This window comes from Leuresthes tenuis, unplaced genomic scaffold (assembly GCF_036924035.1).
Source record: "Leuresthes tenuis unplaced genomic scaffold, fLeuTen1.0.hap1 SCAF_9, whole genome shotgun sequence".
Classification (NCBI taxonomy): domain Eukaryota; kingdom Metazoa; phylum Chordata; class Actinopteri; order Atheriniformes; family Atherinopsidae; genus Leuresthes; species Leuresthes tenuis.
This window is the reverse complement of record NW_027325363.1, coordinates 3,848,710-3,871,100: the sequence shown is the minus strand read 5'-3', so window position 1 is coordinate 3,871,100 and position 22,391 is coordinate 3,848,710. Positions and strand designations below refer to the sequence as shown.

General features: G+C 40.5%; 1 protein-coding gene across 1 annotated transcript in view; it reads right to left on the bottom strand.

Moving 5' to 3' along the window:
* The window catches only part of gpr4 (G protein-coupled receptor 4), a 51,484-nt gene that overhangs the window by 7,606 nt on the left and 21,487 nt on the right, over positions 1-22,391 (bottom strand). The window contains exon 2 of the mRNA XM_072391935.1: positions 649-1,401. Coding sequence (XP_072248036.1) covers positions 649-777 — 129 coding nt within the window. The 5' untranslated portion in view covers positions 778-1,401. The remainder of the gene's footprint in view (positions 1-648; positions 1,402-22,391) is intronic.

The window sequence follows — 22,391 nt, the reverse complement described above, 5'->3', positions numbered from 1 at the left end:
ATTTGGTTAATCATTGAGACTGAGAGTGCTATAAGAGCCTTGGGTTAGCTCAACCGTCACAGTACTCAACCATTAGAAATTCAATTCTCAGTGTCGGCCTCTCTAAATAACAAAGTGGTGTTTTAATGCAGAGTCTGATATATCTCAGTACTGAAAGGAATCCGATACTGTTAGTTTGTGCTTTTAAATGCTCGTTTCACAGCTTCCGAATGCAGCATGATGTAGTTGATGCAAATGATGGCCCCCATTCAGAGTAAAACAGACAATAACAAGCTGATGAGAATCCACCCACTGTCAGCTTTACTGAAATTTAAAATTTGATTAGATGCAAAAATAGTATACGCCCACAATGCATATGTATATAAGAACACACATAAACATGACATTTTATTTAATTGGGACTTTAAGGCCTCAAAATGTTAATGAGTGACTTTACAGTTGGTACATTCATGGTTACCTACAGTGTTTGAGATTGTTTTGTTGCTTTTTGAAAACAAACAGATTTGTAAAAAGAATCATTGCTACAACCTGGAGCATAGGTGCCGAGTTCAGATCCTAGGATCGAAATGAATGTTGAGTGCAGAGCATGACTGCTCAGTGGTGGAAGAAGGAGGAGTGTGTGTGTGGGGGTGCACGTGTCCACCCTACCTGCATGTAGGCAGCCCACAGGGCCATGCAGTTAGTGGGCAGCCCCAGAACGATGACAATAATGTAGAGTGTGGGCTGGAAGAACTGGTCCACCTTACTGTCCACATCACAGAAGGAGATATTGCACATTGTCCTTTGTGAGACTCTCTTTGAGTGTGTGTGCAGGTGTGTGATATGAGTTCAGCTCCTCTCAGCTCTGTTTGTTTCCCCTCTGCAGTTTTACTATACTCCAGCTCCGGCAGTTTGACAGTGACATGCCGACTCTGGCGTCCTGCTCAGCTACCACAAGGCAGTCAAACGAGGAGCGATGGAAGAAAACAGAGCTGGTATTCCTGGGGCATATCATGATTCCTGTTTTCTTAAATCACTGTCCTTCTCACCCAGAGGCCTTGGTACGTCATAATTCTCTCTCATGCTTTGAAGCCAGCCCCCATGTCCCTCAGTGTGAAATAAATGAAGGAGGAGAAAGGAGGGAGCAAGGAATAAATGGTGGTGAAATTAAAGCTGCCGTATCAACGTCGTGCCAGGCCTTCCGCGCTTGGACAAGACCTCATCAATTTTTTTTAGATTAGAGGTCTGCCAGGTCTGCTGTGAGAGGGATGAGACTGAGGATCAGTTTGTGGTTACGTCTCAAGGTCCTGATGACACATAAATCTCCTGAGGAATGGCTGCATCAAAACAGAGGAATGACTTTACAGTGCATCAGCACTCCAGAGTTGACAGGCCATCAATTCGCCCAGGACCCCAGAACATCTGTGAGAGAGGGAGACAGAACAAAAAATGATGATAGTTACGGATGAATCATAAGATTAATGAAGATAAAAGAGAAAAAAATACTTGTTTGTTCCTGTGGAAACGTTTGATTTGTTGCATTTACTCGTAAATAAACATTAACAAAAAAGGAGGACAAGTATAAAATGGACAACCATTACCACAGAGGTAAATAATGAAAGTAATAAAAATATGAACATATATTCTTAGAATAAATGGGGGCTACCATTCTGAAGCTTTTGATTTAACAATTAAAACACGGGCAAAGTGTTTTGAAAGATTTTCCTGTACTCATCTTTTTCCAGAATGCAGGCTGAAAGCTGCCTTTGTGCTCACCTTACTTAAGACTAATTTCCTGTCTTTATTTTAATGCACCAAGCTCACTTCTTTCACCAAGTCCGACCTGCAGTCTTTAGCCATTTGGACTGCTATGATTATGAAATTCAACTTATACATTCATCAAACCCTTGCCCTTATATGCTGAATTTTGCTGCCTCTGATAGTCTGAAAAGGAGTGTCTCGATAAAGCACACGAGATGGACTGACTGAGAGAGAAATGGAAGGAGAGGCACAGAAAGAAACACTTTATTCAGCAGGTAGACTGAGGAATTATACCATAACAGCTGGTAGGGCAATGCTGGCTGCTATACGGATACAGAAAGAACTTGCATAGTGTGCAAACATAATGTCCGGGACATATGTTGAGTTGTGCAAGCCAACATGAGGATGAATGAGAGGAGCGGGTCCTGTTTCACCTTTCAGTATTACATCATTCACCTTGCGCTCAGCTACTGTTTATTCAAATAAATAAGTAAATTTTTTTGTATAGGTCACCAAACACGCTCCTTTTCAAACTGTTAATGCAGTTAATATTTACCATAATGCTAATCATGCTACCGGTTGAAATGGGAAGGTGGGAACAAAAGTCATTCCTGTGATGTCATACATGGTAGCTCCCTCATGTGGGATAAATAACTACGAAGCAGCTGAATCAATGTGTACTTCCTGGTTAGAAGTCCAGGAGGGCTCAGAGGTGTCTGTCACCAAAACAGCTTCAGCAACTGATAAAGACGTTCACTGGCGTGGAACGGTGAGCTGACAGCAGCAACACACGGACACAACAGTGTTCAGTGCAGGCATTTCAACAGTGACCATGTCAAAAATAATCTTTGTTGGGGAAACATCTCTTTTGATCAGCTGAGAGACAACTCTGCTGTAATGTGTTGTCACACACACTCCATCACAGTGTTTGAGCGAGTGTTACTTGTCTTTAAACTTCTGCCTGATTTTCCTTGTTTTTCCTTGAAATTCCCTGAAAAGGTTTTGTGTGCAGAGTTACATGAACAGAAACAAGCAATGTCTCAGCTTACTGATGAATACTCCCACACTTTATCTGTCCCTGACGTGTTTGCGTACGAGGAGTTTCACATCCTCTTTTGAGTATGTAGCTAATTGTGTGAAAGGAACTACCTCCTTGATGCAAGAAGCAGTTTAACCTCTGAAACCTAATTTGGTACATCTCAGCAGCCTTGGCACTTGACCTTATCCCTCCGTTTTAAAGAGATAAGCGGCTCATTCTCTTTTAAGATGGAGGTGTAGTGGTGATTTTGCCCTTCAAATAGGGCGTTGATTGCCATGTGGATGACTATCACCAAAAAACAATGGAAACCTTATCTTTGCAAAGGGAGAGGAAGAGCCAAGGTTAGAAACTGGGATTTGGACATAGTGTGTTGGTCCAAGATCATTATAATCCATAGCCAGTGTGGGGAAATGCTCTACAGTACAAAAACAATAGCAGACGTGATTTGTTCATGATGCACTAATAGCTTTTTCCTCACTGCCTGGAAGCAGCTTGTGCACTAAGAGACTTCAGCAGTTATGAGAAGAAAATTCCCACCATGACTCTTCGAGGCTTCCGTACATTAAAACAATTGGCTGAAGCATTCACATTCTTTGGTTTATTGCAACAGAAACGCGATCCCCTGCACTTCAAAGTCTTGCAAAAAAATAATACTAAATAATAATAATAATAATAAAAAAATACTCCTAAATCCAATTTTAGGGATGCTTTCATGCAAGAAAAGATTAATTAATGAAGGGAAGGGAAAAAAGAAAGATGAGAAATAGGAAAACATTACTACATCAAAGGTTTTTACCACAAACAAGTCAAAGAAAGAGATGATTCCCTCCATAAGAGACAATTCAGACAGTAATGCCACAGTGGAGTATAGAAATATATCTCCTTGTCCCCTGACAGCCAAAGAGCTGCGATCACATCTGTCACCACTGAGCACAACAGCCCCACTTCTCTTCCTCATTAGATAAATCAGCAGAGCAGCATGCCCAAGATAAAACCAAAGCCAACCAACCTTATCACACAAATTCTTATCTCAGCATTTGTCCTCACATAAACTACTCTCTAATTGAATAAAAAATAAGTTGTCCTGAGATAGAATCAAATCAGCCTTAAATATGACCAGACCCTTTCCAGCAGCTTCAGAGGAAGAACTCAGGAATCAGGTCTGGCTGAAGGGAACGTTGTCCTCCTCATGAGCGATATGACAAACCCAGACTGACAAGGGTTTGTTTTCCCAGTGTCAAGCATCACTTGTGCTATCTTAGTCCACCCTGTCACCAGAAATGTGGTTTGTTGTGTCATTTACAGATATTCATCACCCTTCTTTTTCGTGCGATGGCAACAAACTTTGTGTTTGTTTGATGTGTTTGTCTGCGTGGGAGCTTTCTTTTAGGCCATCAGGTCAGGTTAACAGCTGACAGTCTCCTCAGGAGTCAAACATTTGTTTCTGACAGGAAAATGAACCAATATGCACATGTTAGATACAGTCTGTGGTGACTGCAACATGCTGTTTTATGTTTAAAGAAACCACAACTTTGTATTTTCTTCATTTTTCTCAACCAACACTCAGTTAATATCTACAAATGCCTTACCCTGCTTGAGCATGTGCTTTATTAAGCAACAATGTACATTACAGTGAAATAAGTCTTTCATGCAAGCTGGCTAATAAGCAGGGAACATATAGGGAATCAGTCACTTGCCTAAGGATAGTTTGCCACAAGGACTGGAACTGTTTGGTGGTCAATGACTCACTGAGCCACGAGGCTTCAGTCCAACAAGATCAGTCCAACAAGATTCATGGATTGACCACAACCTCCAAGGCATAGACCACAGAATCAGTGCCAGTAAGAGATTAAGTTAGAAGCTTTGTCATGGTGGACCTGACTTTCCCTGTTTGGACTTTTACAGAAATGTTGGAATAGTTTATGGAATAAACGAGGAGGATTGTACAATCAGCAGATTAATTAGTGATAGGTAAAGGTGTTGGCATTGGGTATAGAAGGAGCATCTAGTAATGGTCCAAGAATGGTCTTTTTGTACTAGAAGGTTCTGAGCTAAGTGAAATGACCGAGAAGTATGTAGGTAACAGTCCCGATAAAAGCTGTTCAAATTCCCTTTATAATGAGGAAAGGGGAGTCAATGCTTCCTTTGTAAATCCTTTGGAATAAAAAACACGAGACCCTTTATCTTTTCAAGGAAGGATGAGTTGTGATTCACCAATTTGTGCAAAAGTTCATCTGAGAATCATCAATCAGTGAAAGAAATTTTACATCAATGCAAGATAACACAGAACTTTGGTCTTTCAACATCTAAAGAGCAGAAGACTGTGAAAGATTCAGGGAATTAGGGGAAGTGTGTAAAAGTCAAAAATGGAAACCACAGATGGAGGATCTTGGAGCCTTCAGGCAGCAGCCACATGGGCTCAGGAGAATGTGTGTTACAGAAGGAGGAAGCCATATATCACCCGCTGAGTTCTCTGAACACGAGCTCATCTCAGATGGACAGAAAGACAGCGGACATGTGTTCTGTGGTCAGATGAGTCCACGTTTCAGCTGCTTTTGGGAAAACTGACTTCGGGTTCAACATGCCAAAGATGAGAAGGACCATCCAGGCAAAAGTCAGTGTCTGATGGTATGGGGGTGCATCAGTGTCCTTGGCAAGGGTGACTTTATGTGTGACGGTACCACTGATGCAGGGGCGGATGCTGGAATTTAGGAGAAACATATGCTACCATCAAGATGACGTCTTCCTGAGATGCATGTCTTTTTCTACAGGAAATGACAAACTACATTCTGCAGGACTTCGAACAGCTGGCTTCATACACACAAAATGAGGATTTGTGAACTTTAACCTTTAACATGCTAACTGAGGCCTGTAGAGTCTGAGATGTAGCTCTGGGCTTTTTCACCTTGGGGTGAACTTGCTGGGACGTCCACTCCTGGGAAGATTGACAGCTGTCCTGAATGTTTTCCACTTGTGAATAATCTTTCTCTCTGTAGAATGATGGACTCCAGATAGTTTGGCCTTATAACCCTTCCCAGATTGATGGGCAACAACAGTTGCTTCTCTAAGATCATTGCTGATGTCTTTCCTCCTTGGCATCGTGTTAACACACACCTGAATGCTGCAGAGCAGCAAACTGACAGAACTTCTGCTTTTATAGAGGTTCTCACACTGACTGATGATCAGTAAATCAAGTAGATTATCAGCACCTGACTGCTGTTAACCTCCTGAATTCTTATGGAAGCATAAAGGCTTTTTCACAGACTGCTTTGGCATTTTGACTTAGAAATATGTCAGATTTTTGTGCATCTGAGGATGTATTTATCTAGATTTAAGACATTTTTTTAATTATGTCCTGGTACATAAATCTTTAGAACTGAAAAAAAAGGGAACTTTCTAAGTCCGAAGATTGTTCGTGTAGATTAACGTATTGACAAATAATATGCAGGGAGCCTCTCTTTTCTTCTGTCCTTTTCTGTCACGTTTCTTTCATTGGTCTCACTCTGCAGCTTTCAATGTAATAAACTGTGTGTGTGTTTCTCTGGGAAACTGTTTGCATTAATAAAGAACAGTTCTGCTGGGACGTACTGTCTGTGGCTGAAGGTCTGAGGCCGCACTTCACAGCTGGAAGGAGGCTCATGAGGTTTATTAAGAAAAAAATTCTGTGTACAATGAAGGCTTTTGTCAACCTGGTCTGTGCTGTTGGGCGAAATATGGCAGCGTTTGATCCACTGCCAGAGGGGATTAAGTCAAGATGGCCAATCCCACCGGTAGCAACACACACACACTTCCCCAAAGTTAGTTTTTCTCCAGATAAAGCAACTCTTAACATACCAATAGTTAACCTGTGTACTGTCACAGTTTAGGTTATAATATTCTTGTTTTCACCTGTTTTCCGTTTCACAGCTGCACATCATCACCAATCACTTCCCCACAGCATTTAGTTTCCAGGTTCAGCCACAGTATTTGCAGAATCCTCACTTACCCTTCATGCCACAGCCACGAAAAGTTAAGTCCGATTATGCCTCGTAGTCACAGTTAGTCTTAGTCTTGTTTTTTCTCACAGTGCCACAGTCTTGTTAAGTTTGCTATAGTTAAGTGTTTTGGTCATCCGGCCCTGCCGCACCCTCTGTTTTTGCCTTGCTCCTTGTTTTGTTTTGGAAATAAACTTTTGACTTTTGAGAAGTACTGCATCTGGGTCTTACCTTCCCAACCTTTCCTGACATGTACTGTTAACAACAAAAAAACTGAACTCAAGGCAGGATAATATGATGTATGACGCGCAAGCCAAACACATCCAAGAAATATTTCATGACATGAAGAAGTCAAAGCTGAGCTTCACTGACTGTAAGCAAGGCCAAAGTGACTGAATTTGGAGTCATGAGCGTTCACTGAGCAATAAACTGCTTCTGTCCAGATGACCTCAAATTCAAAATGTTATTTCTTGTAACTCTTCATTGGTGGAGCTTAATCTGTAATTTGAGATATCTGCAACACACCTTCTGACAGCGTAGTTTTCATTAAGATATAAATGCAGATAAATTTGTTTGGGAACTTGTATGATCTGAGATTTTATGGTTGAACAGACAGATATTATACTTAATCCAAAATGTTAGTAAACTTAAACCTGAAGCAAAGGAAACCATCAAACAGTTCATCGGTATGCTTTAGTTCATTTCAGAACAGAGAAGTATAATGCATAACCAAGGATAGTGAGCTCCTGATTACTGGAAATTGATTTTTAAAAAAGCGTTCCACCCTCTGGCTCCATGTGCATGCTATCTGTAATCGATGTTTTGGCCTTCAGGCTTTCTTCAAGATCAGAGAAAAGCTCTGGTTTGTTATGTGGGCCACTTTTTGTTTCATTTAACCCTCCCTTGCCTCCCTAAGATGCTGTTTATATGCACTCTTGCAGCACTTTGAAATCTACAATCACACCGCTGAGGTTACCAGGGGCAAAGTGAGGTTCAGTGTCTTGCCCAAGGACACTTTGACATGTGGAGGAGATGGGGATTGAACCAGTGACCTTCCGGTTGGAGAATGACCAGCAGCCCTCGCATCACACCTAAAAAATGACTAAATCCAGTTGAATATGTGCATAGAATTAATGATGAAGAGGAGCGCTCTCTGACCCAGTTCATTAGTTATATGATGTGTTTGCAAGCTGTTTTGTGTCAGTGCAGGAACATTTCAGACGGTGGAGCCAGGAAGGAAGACGACACAAACAAGAATCTGACCCATATCTTAGCAAAAGGAAACGTCGAGGTCAGCTCTGGAATCAGGTACACACTGCAGGGGACTCTGGCTTTGTGCGTAGGTGCTGTTCTGTTCTATTCTGACCAGAAAGACAAAGAAATGTTTTGAATGCGAGCGAGCTCTGTTTCTCATTGGCAAGTTAATTAATCCTTGATTTAACCCTAGTTTGTTCCATCTGTGATCTAATTTGTTGTTTTGGCCTGATTGCCATTTGCTGTGAGAATACTGTGACACAGAAGTTCTACTAGTATCAATAAAACAAATGAATGGAAGGGAATGGAGCTACCAAACAACCATAGAAGCTGTGAACAACAGCATCAAATGGTCTTACCACATTATTTGAAATGTAAAAGAATATATTATAATTTCACTTTGCACAAGCCAATCCAAGTGCACACAATAATTTCAATGAGTGTCGATCAAGGCTGAAGTAAAAAAGCTGGATCTATTTTCTTCCATATATGTTTAAGTGGTGTCCTGCCATCTGATCCATTCAACATCTATCTTTAAATAAAAAGTTTCACCTCCTCTTCAAGTGTGGTTCGGTCTATCTCAGGCCTCGCTCTTAGTGTTAGGGGCACGGAAAGTAAATTAAACCCATTCGAAAGCACACAAAAAGGCAGGTCTGTGTCTGCGTTTTGGCCGTGACGCTGTGGCTGTTTGCCGTTGAAAGTCAAACAGTGAAAACAGGAAGATGGAAAGCAGTGACACACAATCACCTGCACTTCACAAAACACACTCAGTGTGACGGTCAGTTTCCTGCCTGTGAGGACAGTTTAGATTCTTGGACAGAGAACTGTAGTACAGTAGACACTGAGGTCACGGGGACTTTAAAGGAACACTTAAAGCATCTCTAAACATCTATTTTCCTATCACCAACCCTGTTATAAGGAATACTTCATAAAGCTATTTGTTAACCAAATGATTGTTCTTTTAAAAAAATCTTGCTCTTCTTCAGTGTTTAGCTTCATTATCTGTGTTAGTTTTAGTATTGTGAAATAATCTGGAGACACCCATAATTTCTTCACATATTAACTAAAAAATGGGAAATATGTTCAGTGATTTATTGAATGCAGTTATGGATAGAAATACCCCTAAAAAGGCAAAAAATGGAGTTTATACAATTCTAATCAGCTTGAAAGTGACTATCTGGTCTGAGCTCCTTTATTCTCCAACACAGCCTGAACCCTCTGAGACGAGCTTTCTGTCATTTCTTTAAGGAGTCTTCAGGAATAGTTCTCCAGGCTTCTTGAAGGACATCCCAAAGCTCTTCTTTGGATGTGGGCTGCCTTTTGTTCCGTTCTCTGTCAGATGATCCCACACTGCTTCAATAATGTTGAGGTCCGGGCTCTGGGGAGGATTCATCCCTCCATAAGACCTGTTGCCACTGATTTTCAGTCCACTTCTTGTGTCATTTGGCAGAGCTCAGCCTTTTCTCCCTGTTTCCCTTCCTTAAGAACGGCTTCTTGACAGCCACCCTTCCATGGAGACCATTTCTGATGAGGCTTGGGCCAACAGTAGATGGATCAGCTGAAGGTCCAGATGCATCTCTCAGGTCCTGTCAGGTCTTTGCTGGATTTTTTCCTCTTTCTTAAGGACATCACTTTCAGATCCTGTTCATCTGCTGTAGATAGTTTTTTAGGCCTGACACTTCTTCTTTTGTCTCCACTTGTCCAGTTTCCTCAAATGTTTTAAGGACACACTGCACACCATGCTGAGATATGCCAAGTTTTCAGCTAATAGCTCTTTGGGAATCACCTTGTTGCTGCAGAAATCCTATTTTCTGTCTGTCAAACTGTGTTATCTCTGTTAAGTTGTCTGTTATGTGTCAACACAGCACTGATTAATCCCTTGAGTTAGGTGCCTTTTTTATGCTTGGATGATTCAAAGATAAATAAAAAGTGGCTGACTCCCTAAAAGTAAAATAAAAATAAATGAGGAGTGGCTCAAGAGTTTTGCACATTTCAGGGTCATCACTCTTTTATTTTCTTTGGCTCAGAACTCACTAAAACCATTTCCTTTCCTGTTTTTTAGTTATCGAAACCTATCTCATGCCAGTCCGTGCAACTTCCCATGTTGGACTCTGATGTTCTTACTATCAAAAAGTCTAACATAACTCGTAAAATTTCTTTTTTTCTTTAGCTTTTCCTACAAGACTTTGCTGCATTAAAAAAACACAATTTTTATGAGAAACAATAAAGAAAACTTGAGCGGCAGCCAAGTGTTCAGTAGACAGCAGGACAGCTGATATCAGCCGGGTCATCGTGGCTCCTTGCCGCCCCCTCTGTGTTGGCCCACCCAAGTTCCCATGTTCAACTTCCTTACATTTATCATGCTTTTTAATTTTTTTCAGTATTCAATCAGCAGTGCCACGCGCTGACTTTCAGTAACTTCATCAACATGTTCTTTAGATTTAGAGAAAATCCACTTCCTGAATTGAATGAATTAGTAGGCCACTGACTCTAACCCTGACACGACAAGTAAAACATATTCTGTACACCAGAGACCCAGACGCTGCTACATTCCCACCACTGCTGGATGCAGTCTTGTTATGTCAGCTTCCTCTTCCAGCACAGTATGTCTTCACCATGTAAGAAGTCTTGTGCTGTGTGAATATAAGTTCAATTACAAGTATTAGAGTTGTTCCAGGGTCAGTTAGACCCACTCTATGACCGATTTTGGGCCGTCCTGATGAAATATGATGATCATGAGACAGATCGTAGCGATTCAGTTGGATGTGGTCCCTAAACAGTGTCGTTCTGTAATCAGAGATAGCTTGTGCTCGTTTTCTGACTATGTCAGACATTAAGGATGTCTGCTGCTACGACCTATATCTGCTAATCGGCTCATAAGATCGTAACCTGACGTACAATGATGTGCTAGTCAGAATGACACTGGCACCGTTGTGTGAAAACCAAATAATATAAGTGGAATTAAAACCCGGTATGATGTGTCCTCAAGCTCAGACCATGACATTTGTAAAGAGAAACAGAGGAAAATTACTACTTATCTGTAAGTGGCAAACCAGTAAAATGCTAACACGCAGTAGTAAATGAGTCCTTATTCAGTCTTTCAGCTCAAATAAGCTTTGGAAAATTGTTGAGCTTTTCCCTTTAAAATGCTAATTTAATGGGGTAACTTTCTGTTTTCTTTGGTTTTCCATTTTCCACTTACGTGAATTTAAAGATTTACTTCATTTTTTTTGTTTTTCATTACAAGTTAGAACAGTGAAATTAATATAAAAAAATTAAAACTGGTTACAAAAACAACTCTTACATTAATTTTAACTTATTTGCAGACAGCACTAAGCCAAGAAATTTCATGTTTTCTCTCGTCAGCTTCATTTAATTTGTGAACATTCGTCCAAATATTGGGGCATGGGCCATTAAGCTTTGCAATGAGGTAAAAAATAACTTTCAAACAGCTGATTGTAATCGATCATGACTTGGTCCAAAAGCAGCATCCATGAAAGGCTGAGCTTTAAGGAGCAAAGATGGGCAGAAGATCTCTGGTCTGTTAACAAATATGTGAGGAAATCATTGTTTAAATGTTTCAAAACAAAGTTCTTAAAAGAAAGATTGGAAGGGATTTACATATTTTCCCCTTTACAGTCCAGAATATCATTAAATGATTCAAGCATTCTGGAGGGATTTCCATACATATAGGGCAATGGCCTTAGCAGTTAAGCTGGACAACTGTGATCTTTGTTTCCTGAGACAGCACTGCATCGAGAACCGCCATTCATCACCAGCTGATATAACAACATGGACGAGGGATTACTGTCCTCCCACCTTTGTCAGGTCAGAGTTACATTCATAAATGCCACTTCAAACTTTACTGTTAGGTGGAAAAAAAGCCTCATTCGAACCTTGTCCAGAGGCAGCGTCGACTTCTTTGGGTTCAGAGGCATATGGGATGGACCATCACACAGTGGAAACATGCATTGTGCTCAGAAAAATCAGTATTCCAGGTCTTTGTTGGAATAAAATGAAGGCAATGTGCTCCAAACTGTTACTGGACTGATCTTCCTGCAGTCAGAATCCAACAGAAAATGTTGGAAAGTTTCAAAATGAAAAACAACAACGACCCTGAACTGTTACACACCTCAAGTCATTGGTAGGAAGAACGAGGACAGAAGAACACCTGAAACACTTTATTTTTTGGTGTCCTCACTGCTCTAAGTGTTATATGACAACATTACAAAGTGCACAGTGCTTCACTGTCCTCACTTTTTATTTATTGTGTTTCAGGCCTGATATGCATAAATCGAAGTATATTAACAAATCAAATTAAGTCGGCAAGACCAAACATGAAATATATGCATTTTTCTATTTTCCATACAGTCCCAACACTGACTGGCACCAAAACTGTTGTGCTGGCTACACAGCCAGCACTCCTGGACAAGGAATTCGATTAGCATTAGCATCCGATGCCTCACTGACTGTGTCGGTCTGGCTGATGAAACCTAAGCAGCACCTGTCATCAGGTTGGTCAGAGTTTTATCTGCTGCTATTTTTACTCAAGCAAATAAACCAAATTAAATAAGGAACGATTCAAGTTAAGTTTCAACTTACAACAGACTGAACCTTGTAATGGGGCATGTGCATGTATTTCAGACCTCCTGAGACTCCGTTCCATCTCCCTGTTTCTGGAAAATACAGCTCCAGTGAAACTGAGACAATTTGTTCCTAAATATGCAGAAGTTTATTTACAAATTTCTTCATCTCCCCAAAGTCTTTGGGGTTCCCCTTGCCAAGGTTCAGTTGTTCAGTGTTTTTTCTGTGAATCCATCCACATGAATATTTTACACTTCAATCAAACCAAAGGCAAACATGTCTATATGATGAAAAACGGCCCTGTCATAGTGTGTGCATCATAAATCGATTTGTTTGTCTTATTCGCTGTATTCAACAATAACTTCTGCCCTTCCCCTCCCTCACTGGACATCTCAGACGGTAAGAGCTTTATCTGTAATAAGATCTGTGTAACATCTTTGAAGCACAAAACCAACAGGAGCAGCTGTAGTTTATTGGAAATCATCTTGATGATGGTACAAGCTTTTTATTTTTACTGATCTTTATCAAAAAGAAAACACTGTTATATACTTTGTCAGCAGAATTTCCCATTTTGGCTATATGATAAGGCAGTAAAGATTACAGACTAGATGGGATGTTAATCATCCCCCTGAAAACAGGAACCAATACTGATGTAATACAGTAATAAAATAATGTATTTTTTGTCACAAATGAGTGATATACAGTCAGTTTATTAGAAACGTGTGCTGATACAGCAGTCCTATCATAAATCTTTTTGCCTTTTGGGTTCCAGTGTTCAGGTTTTATCAGCAACTATCTCTTTAGAGGCAGCATTTTCATGACTTGGTCTCATCCACCGATCATGCATCTCAGGTTTTTATACAATAAACAAGAGGCTGCACTCGTGATGGTCAACAGCATCAGAGCCGACACTGTGGCTGCATCTCCCGTCCGCATGGTTCTGAGTTTGAGACTGGCGCCCCGGAGGGGCCTGATTGTCATAATGAGTTGTAAACAGGAGGGAGGACAGTTCAGTGTCAGCTCCCATAAGTGTGGTGGGAAAAGCCCCATCATCATCCTGGCAAACCATGCAGCAATAAACACAGGGAGAGAGGAGAGGAGAGGAGAGGAGAGGGAAAAGGACCAGGGGCTTGTGGAGGACTTTTGAACGCAACAAATGCCGGAGCAGAAACTGTGGCTGAGTCAACCCGAACTGTGTTTGTTTGCTCTGTCTCTTTAGTGTGTAAAGACTATGTATCTCTATCTTTGTGAAGACAAATGTAAGAGTTAGACCTTTAGAGAGCTTTGAGTTTTCTGAAGATATATTTATTAGATTAAAATATCAATAAGTTACGAGAATTGCATTAATTGAATTAATAATACATCTCTTAACCCTTTAATGCAAAGAGTTAGTATTTTGTTTATATCATTTGTGTAATTTATTTGGTCCCATTTAGATTATTTTAAAAAGAAGTGATTCCTCAATCATTTGTTTAAAAGATTATTAGTCGTATTGCCCCAAGAAATTGAGAAAGAAATACAAAGAAATGCTTTTCCATTACACTTGTCATTTTCTCACTTCAGACATTAAAGGGTTAAAGTTTAAACTAAATTTAAAAAAATCAACACCCAAAGAAACACAGGGGAGAAGAGACAGGAAAGAGATAAGCACCCTGAGTTGGAAAGGGGGGAAATGAGGAAAGGAATGTTGACGAGGGAGAAGAGGAAGATGGAGATAGACCAGCTTTTTCCTGTCCTATCCTCAGTAAACAAGAAGGTAATCTAGAGTTTTCATTATACTTGACAAGATACACAAATAAAACAGATCTACATGCCAATATTTGTCAAATGAAAAGCATCCAACGTTATGTTCAGTGAGGCACATCTCACTCAAAAGATCTGAATGCATCAATCAAAAACTGAATATGAATCTCAGTGAATGCAGTTTCCCCGTGCAAAGCTGCGTTTTAAGGATACTGCAGGTGTGTTCTCTTAAGATTTCACCTCCATGTTTTTTAAATGATCTGGGGAAGATATGTATTTATAATCAGGTCAGCTGATCAGTTTTCTTGCTTTTTCTTTAATTTAGTCACATTTGGTGATGTCACTTTGTCCCACAAACAAAGTCAAAAGAATGATGATCAAAAATATAAAGAAGAATAACAAAACATCACAGTCGAGCTGTACCCCAGTAGTCAGAATCAAGGAGTGTCTGTTCATTCATGCTCAGCAGCCTCCAGATGGCTGAGCTTATTTTCTTCCTGCGGGGCTTGTGGGATTCTGCATTGCCTTCACTTTTTACTGTAATTCCCCTATGCGCTATAACTGAAAGGAGAAAAAAAACTTTATGCACCAATAAACACAACTGAGCTCTTATGTGGGGAGGATAACTGTTTTTGCTGTCACATTAAATTTGCAAATATGAAAGAAATCGTGGTGTGAAAGAGACGCCATCAGGCTGCAGGCTGCTCGTTTAAGAGCTGCTATTTTTGTAAAGTATCCTGACAAACCTGCTTACAAAGAGAAAATCATCTATTCAAACGAGGAGCTAAGCTAAGCTTTGGATAAAAGCGTCTGTTAAATGCATAAACATAACATAAGTTGCAAAGACAAATGTTTGCAATGTAAATGTATCACATGATAGTAAGGAAAACAGATTTTGACAGAAAATAACTAAGTGTGAACATCTTACTGTCTTTGAATAGTTTTGTACACATATTGCACGCCAGTTGATAAAGAATGATTTAAAAAGTCATGAATTAGGCAATAAGCTGCTCCCTGAAGCCTTCTTGTTCAAACAAGATTTCACGCATCATAGTTCCTCAAACACATCAAACACGAGTGTGTGTGGGTTCTGCTTGTTGCCCTTCACACACAGCCCGCCGGAGGCCTGATAAAGAGATACAATATTCCTGTGATGGTCACAGCGATAGCCCGTTCGGCTTGCTGGCATAAACACAACATCTGTGGTGTGCTCAGATCTATCTGCTGTGTCACATTGGAAGCAGTCCAGCGGCGGTAACATCAGTGCTCATGTTACACGGATGATGCAGGACGGCAGCTACATGATGCCTAAAGTCCTCTGCTCACTGTTAAGCAGGGTTGTTTGTCTAAGTATCACACTACAACTCATTGTTACAAGTTTCATTGTAATTATGGTGATGTAATTATAGAGCCACAAAATCTGCAAAGAGAGCAAGCTGTGGAGGATGGATGTGTTAAAGGTACTGGGGAGATCACTCTTTGTTTCCATTTTACTTTAAAACGGTTTACAATCTTTATGGTTGACCCATGACAACAAAGGTGATCTATTTCAACCCAAGCCCAAATTGCTTTTGTGTCAAATTGAAGGTCTGTGATTCCTGCTACTAATGAAGAACACAGTCACACTATATTCAGTGTATAAACAAACGGTCAAAATGGTCTTAAGACATGAGTACTTCTAGCATTCTACTGGAAAGTGTGGCACTGTACAAGAAACTGTGCTGTAAGCAGAAAAACAAAACCACCAGAGCCACAAACACTGTTCCATTAGCGCTTACTATGTTTCATTATTACAGTACACAGTATAGCAACCTGATGTCCTCATGTTACCATCAAGTATATACAAAACATAATAAATCATTTGTACCTCAATGTGAATTGAATTGTTTAACTGCATCTAACTAATGGCTAACATTTTATCGGTTTTCAAAGAAAAACAGAAGTAAACATGCAGTAGTTTAGATGGGGTTTGATTGTGGAGTTACAAGCAATTCAAAGACACTGATGTTAGCCAACAAAGTACTAAATGGAACGGCTCCCATCTACTTGAATGCTCTTGCAAAAGGCTTATGTCACAACTCGGTCCCTCCGGTCGTCAAAGGGTTGTCATCCAGCAGTGCCGACACCACGCTTAAGACAATCCAAACTCTTTTCATGTGTCGTTCCACGATGGTGGAATGACCTACCGAGCGCACCAGAACAGGGGCGTCCCTGTCTATCTCCTATCCCAGCTCTTACCCTGTACTTTCCTCTATGCCTGAGCTCGATCTCTACACTGTCAGCTCTGACAGAGTCTGACTCCTTTTTCTGTTTCCTTCCATGTAGCTTATTGTTAGCTGTAATGTTACATCCTCATTTGTAAGTCGCTTTGGATAAAAGCCCTCGTTCTCTGCCCCTTCCTGTCAAGCAACTTTACAATAAAGGCCACTAGAGCCCAAAAATCCTTGAAAATAGTTACCTCAAAACACCAAAAGAGTGAAAATGTTGTCTCAACAATACCCTGGAGATTTCCTGAAGGAGTTCAGTTTCTGTTTTCAATGGTAATGAGACTCTTGGGATTTAAATAAGGTTCAGATTAGAATACTTCAGCTGTAATCCTTCATGTGGAATAAAGCTGCTGAAAGTTTAATATCTTAAAGCTAAAGTGTGCTGATTACACACTGCAGGTCCCATGATCTACCCACCGCCTCTTTTAAACCCTCTGTTGGAGGAAATGCTGACAGATAGCTGTCACCAGCAGTGTGGCTGCTGCTCAGGGTCACTGTTATTACAACAATCCATCAAAGGCCTAATCCTTTTACAGGTGAGTCACAACAGACGGTGACTTCAGACCAGATTACAATGAAGATGACTGGGTCTATCTGGACCAGCAAACCAGACTGTATTATTAGAAAGGCTCAGTGTCTTGCAAGGTAATCGTTTTTTGTTATATCTTTGGAGTAAAATGCCTCACTATGGCATCTGACTTTAATGTCCCTGCAGGGGGTGAGTCATCACAGCACAGCAGTCAGGGTATGTCATCAGCCGGGACCAGAACATGTCTGTTGTGCAGTCTCACATGTGCCAAATTTGTAAAGCTCAGCAGGACATCACTGCACTTTGTGCGTCATATTGAGCTGCAATGGCCCCACCAGGGTGACCATTGCATGCCAGGCTCTGAGGAGTGTGTGTGTGAATGCTTATAAGATATCTATCGCCCTATTTAAAGTTTGCACATTGATGCATCAAATAAAAATGTAGAAAGTTAGAAACATTTAATCAGTTATTGGAGTACAACGTCCTTAAAGACGTTCACTGAAAAACATTTCTCTCTCCTGTATGTGATGTTTGCTGGGAGTTCAGAATTAGATTCAGTGTTCCTTCATCAACGCACAAACTTAAACATAAAGTGGGCATTTTGAAATGATAAACACCAACTGTTCCTAGGAGGCGTTCACCTCCAAATTGCTATGTAAGGAGACATGTTCCCATCTAAAAGTGGAAGTTAGAAAAAAAGACTTCAGAATACAAAGATCTGAGCTTTGCTGTCTGAAATCGGTAAAAATAATTATTCAAAGTTAAACAGTGTAACAAAAAAACAATCTGTTATGTTTATGTGTATTATGTCGAATAAACTGTCCTGTTTTTAACCTCAGAATGAACCCTGCTGTATAACAGCTGTAACACTACCACAAAAGGCACATAGAAGAAGAGTACCGAGGAATCTGTGGTTGTAGAGGCTGTTTTATAAGAGGCTTGAAGTTTCACATTTGAAAAATGGAGGCTCAAACTTATTACCTGATACAAGGACAGGCAGCAGCTGAAAGGTTGATCTCGTCAAGGAAGCAAAAACATGAAACACGGAAGAAAAAAGAATAAATACTCGTGTGGCTTTTCCAACTCAGAATTTGCAGAAGAACAAAATTATTCAGTGATGCCAAAGCTGCTTGTTTTTTCCTCAACAGATAACTTAGCCTACCAATACAGATACTGTACAATCTATTGCTAGACAGTGGGTGGATGACATTTCAGACAGATGCTATCTCAAGCTCGGCCACTAGATGTCAGTAAATGTCATGCACTTTTCCTTTAATAATCATATTAAAATAACCTAAACAAGTAGCCTATAAATGTGCCAACTATTCTTCAACAGAGCAACCTAGCCAGGTTTCCATTAACTAACCAAGCAAACCTGAAGCGATTAAAAAAAAAAAAAAGCTGTAATTCAGACACGTTTCTATTGATTGGTTTGGGTTTGGATTAGAGAGTAAAATTGTGTAAAATAGGCTGTATAGTGTCACCAGAAGGTAGCGGTATAGGCTACATTGCTAGTGACTATATTTCAGTAGAAGGAGTTGTCCTAACTGGAAACAAACTTCAAGGAGGAAAAACAACAAGTGCGGTGGACATCCACAAGAGGAAAGTTGAGGGGGTTCTTCAGAAAAAGCTTCATCTGTGATATTACATCCTTCTCAGAAGACTTCAGTCAGTCATTTGAGATTATTGTTCATCAGCTCAGCCTGGAAACATCTGGTGAGTCATGTTATTTAAATCTTCATTATGTCAGACAAGATTCAACTTCTCTTATTCACATATTCTAAATATGAGTAAGTGGTCTTTGTCATCATTGAACATTCAAACCATACATATGTGTGGTTATATATTTCAGATGTGGTCAAGCACTAACAGAAGTCAGTGACAGCACGAGTCATAAATCCACGTGGTACATCAAAGAAATGGTTTATTCTCTGACGATTCACAGCCATTACGCTCCAAAGCACATAAGACTCACAGATCCACACCTCCACGCAATCCCCTTTCTCTGCTGTTGGCTTTCACTGAGCCGCTCAGTAACCTCCATCACTCATTCAGTCGGTCGGGCATGACATAAAGACTGACAGATGGATGAAAAGATAAGGAGGAAAAATATGACTACAAACTCCTGATATCTGTCTTCAGGAATGTTTAAGATAATTAGATATATCTAGGTGATGCAGTCTACTCTGGATAATTTCTAGCAGTTACAATCTGTCAAGTCTCTCATCTGAATAAGACTTAATTTAATAATATAGATGTTTATCAAGCTTCTTCCTTTAGAGTTTGAATGCTGAGAGCTGCATGTAGAAATAAGTGAAGCAAAAAGAAGATAAAATAATAACAGACTTCTTCATAATGTACGTCGGACATCAATCTTAGCAAGGCCTGTGTGCCAAAGTCCTATGTTTGGTTTATCCAATCGTAATACTGTATATTAAGCAATGTTTGCACCGTCGCCTCACAGCGAGAGGGTTCCAGGTTCAGCTCCCTGCTGGGGCCTTTCTGTGTGGAGTTTGCATGTTCTCCCCGTGTATGCGTGGGTTCTCCCTCCCACCATCCATAAACATGCATGTTAGGTTAATTGGTGTCTCTCAATCCTCCCTCGGAGCGAGCATGGTTGTTTGTCTCGTTTGTCTCTGTGTGGCCCTGTGATGGACTGGCGACCTGTCAGGGGTGCACCCTGCCTCTCGCCCGATGACCGCTGGGATAGACTCCACCATAATTTCTATCAGCTTTACACATTTAAAACTGTAGCAAAAGGGACTGGTGTGCATTTACAGTTTATCAAATTATGTCCCCACAGCAGTTCTGAAATCACAGAACCCCCACATAACAAATAGAGCCATGCAATGAATTAAATAATCTGTGAAAGACAACAAACTAACTTCTGTAAGCGTTCTCACATCGAGTTAACAGTAAGTATCTAAATGGCTACATATAATACTAACTTAATACTTAATACTTAAATACTTTTTGGGACAGGGTATGTTGTTGTCCTGGCACAGCCTGAACATGGCGTCTGTCACCACAGTGCACGTTAGACAAGATGACAATGCTGCTGAGAGCAGCAGAGAACAGCAACAGAGAGCCACCACATGATTACAGCTTCCAGCCCGCCATCAGCTGCCGAGCTGAGTCATGAGACTGAGGCCCGAGGAGCCACACTGTCATCATGTGGCTGTCTCACCTGTTCATGAGTGTGTGTAGGTGTGTGACAAACAAAAGCAGAGGACAGCAAGTTGGGCCTATAGATTTTTTTAACCCTTTACCATCCATCAAAAGAAACCAAAGGGCTCAGTGAACAGGCAGCCTTGCACTAAATGAGCGCATCATTGTGCTTAACTTCCGCTGCATCACATATGGTCGAGTTTCAGCTGTCTATGATATTGTTATTTACTCTCAAATTGGGGGGCGAGCGTCGATGACGTCATCCCAGTAGACGAGTGTGTAGAAAGCCCTCTATAAGCCCCCCGATAGCCACCAATAACAACAACACAGCAGCTATGAGCTAACAGAGCTATAGTACAAGTTCGTTCAGTCATTCTTCTTAAAGTATTGGTGAAATAAAGACAGATAATGCCTTATTTAGAGGCTGCATCGTCTAAGCCCCGTTCACTCCGTTATATGGATCTCCAGTTATCTAAATATCTTCTGAAGGACACCGACTTTCGCCAAACTGTTCTCGGTGAGTAGATGAACGTATTTCATGCCAGAAATAAGGTCCAGGTTTAAAAATACCAGAGTTCCCCTTTAATGTGGTGATGAACTGAATATACTCACACAGTGGCTCCATATCTATCTATCTACATGAAATCAGGTTACTGTTACTGAGCAGTCAATTGGGTCTTTGAGCCTTTTTCAGCAAGATATATACAATTCAAAACAAGTCCACTAAACATAAGTGCCCTTCATTGCTTAAAAAACAAACAAAAAAGACATCCATTATCTGCCTACAACTCATCTTGAACCATCAAAACCAACATAGATAGCACACTGGGTGATCACTGCTCTATAAAACCTAGCAACTATTCACTTGAGATGATCCAAGTGCTCTTTTATCTTCTCGATTAAATGTGCAAAGATGGCAGAGGCAGTGTCTGTTGCTGCTCCTCTGCAGAGGCTGTGTACAGCTGTTCTGCTTAAAGCACAACAGTTTATCTCTATTCCGCTTCTTTATCTCAACAGCAAACTATTAAATGAGATTAACCACAAAAGCAGAGCAGTTACAGCTGTTTCAAGCTCTGTATCCAAAATTCAAGTATTTTTCAACCTGTAAACGGGCAGAAGGAAAGACAGAAATAAAAAGTTTCATCCTCAGCATTTGCAGTCTGATGAAAGCTGACTCAAAGAAACCCACAGCTGATTTGTCAGAGGTTATGTTGACGGTCAGTAACACCGTACTTTAGTGGTTACTTCTGGTCCAAACCTTTCGGTGAGGATATTTCCCTGTGCCTGCAGGGGTTTTCTCCAGGAGCTCAGGTTGCTTCACATCTGAGAAGTCCTCTGCAGAAAGGCCAGACCGAGCTTCAGCGGAGATAAAAACTCCATCTCGTTATGGCCTAAAATTCTGTCTCTACTGGTTTGTCGCATGAAATGTCACGAAGAAATATCTAAGGAATGCCAGACAGGGAAACTCACCACAGACCGTTTATCACTACAAGGCACAATACACACTCAGAGTTTAGCTGTACTTTCATGTGTCTCACTTCCTGTTTCTATATACAGGAAGCTTCGACTCAATCAAAAAAAAAAAAAGCTCTATTTACATCCAGAGCCCCTCTGCTGATCAGCAGCCTGCTTACAGTCTCAAAGCCATCAAATGAAACAAAGAGCCCGATAAGAATCTTCATAAAAGGTGAAGTGGTCACAATAACGGGAGCTTTGATCCTTTGTACAGTCTCGACTGTTTTGTTAATCAATGAGGTATCTTTTCCAGGCTTTCATAGCCTCTGACCTCTGTTTGACCTTTTTGAACAGGTTACGGTGTCTAAAGTAGTTCATTTTGATAGTTTTCTAAGGTCTGGGATCTGCTTTTGTTGCAAAATTGAGGAAGTTAGAAGGGGCAGAGTATACGATTCAACTAAAGTGCAAAACTCAATCCATCATTAGGAGGGAATCTCATGCAATTTTTTGTGATTCACCAATAAAATCTGTCTCATGCAGGATGATTTGTTGTCTCAGAGCGAACTGAATGCCTCTATTTTACAACCTACATATTGGAATTCGTGTTTTTCATATTCGAACATTGTAAGCCTGACCTA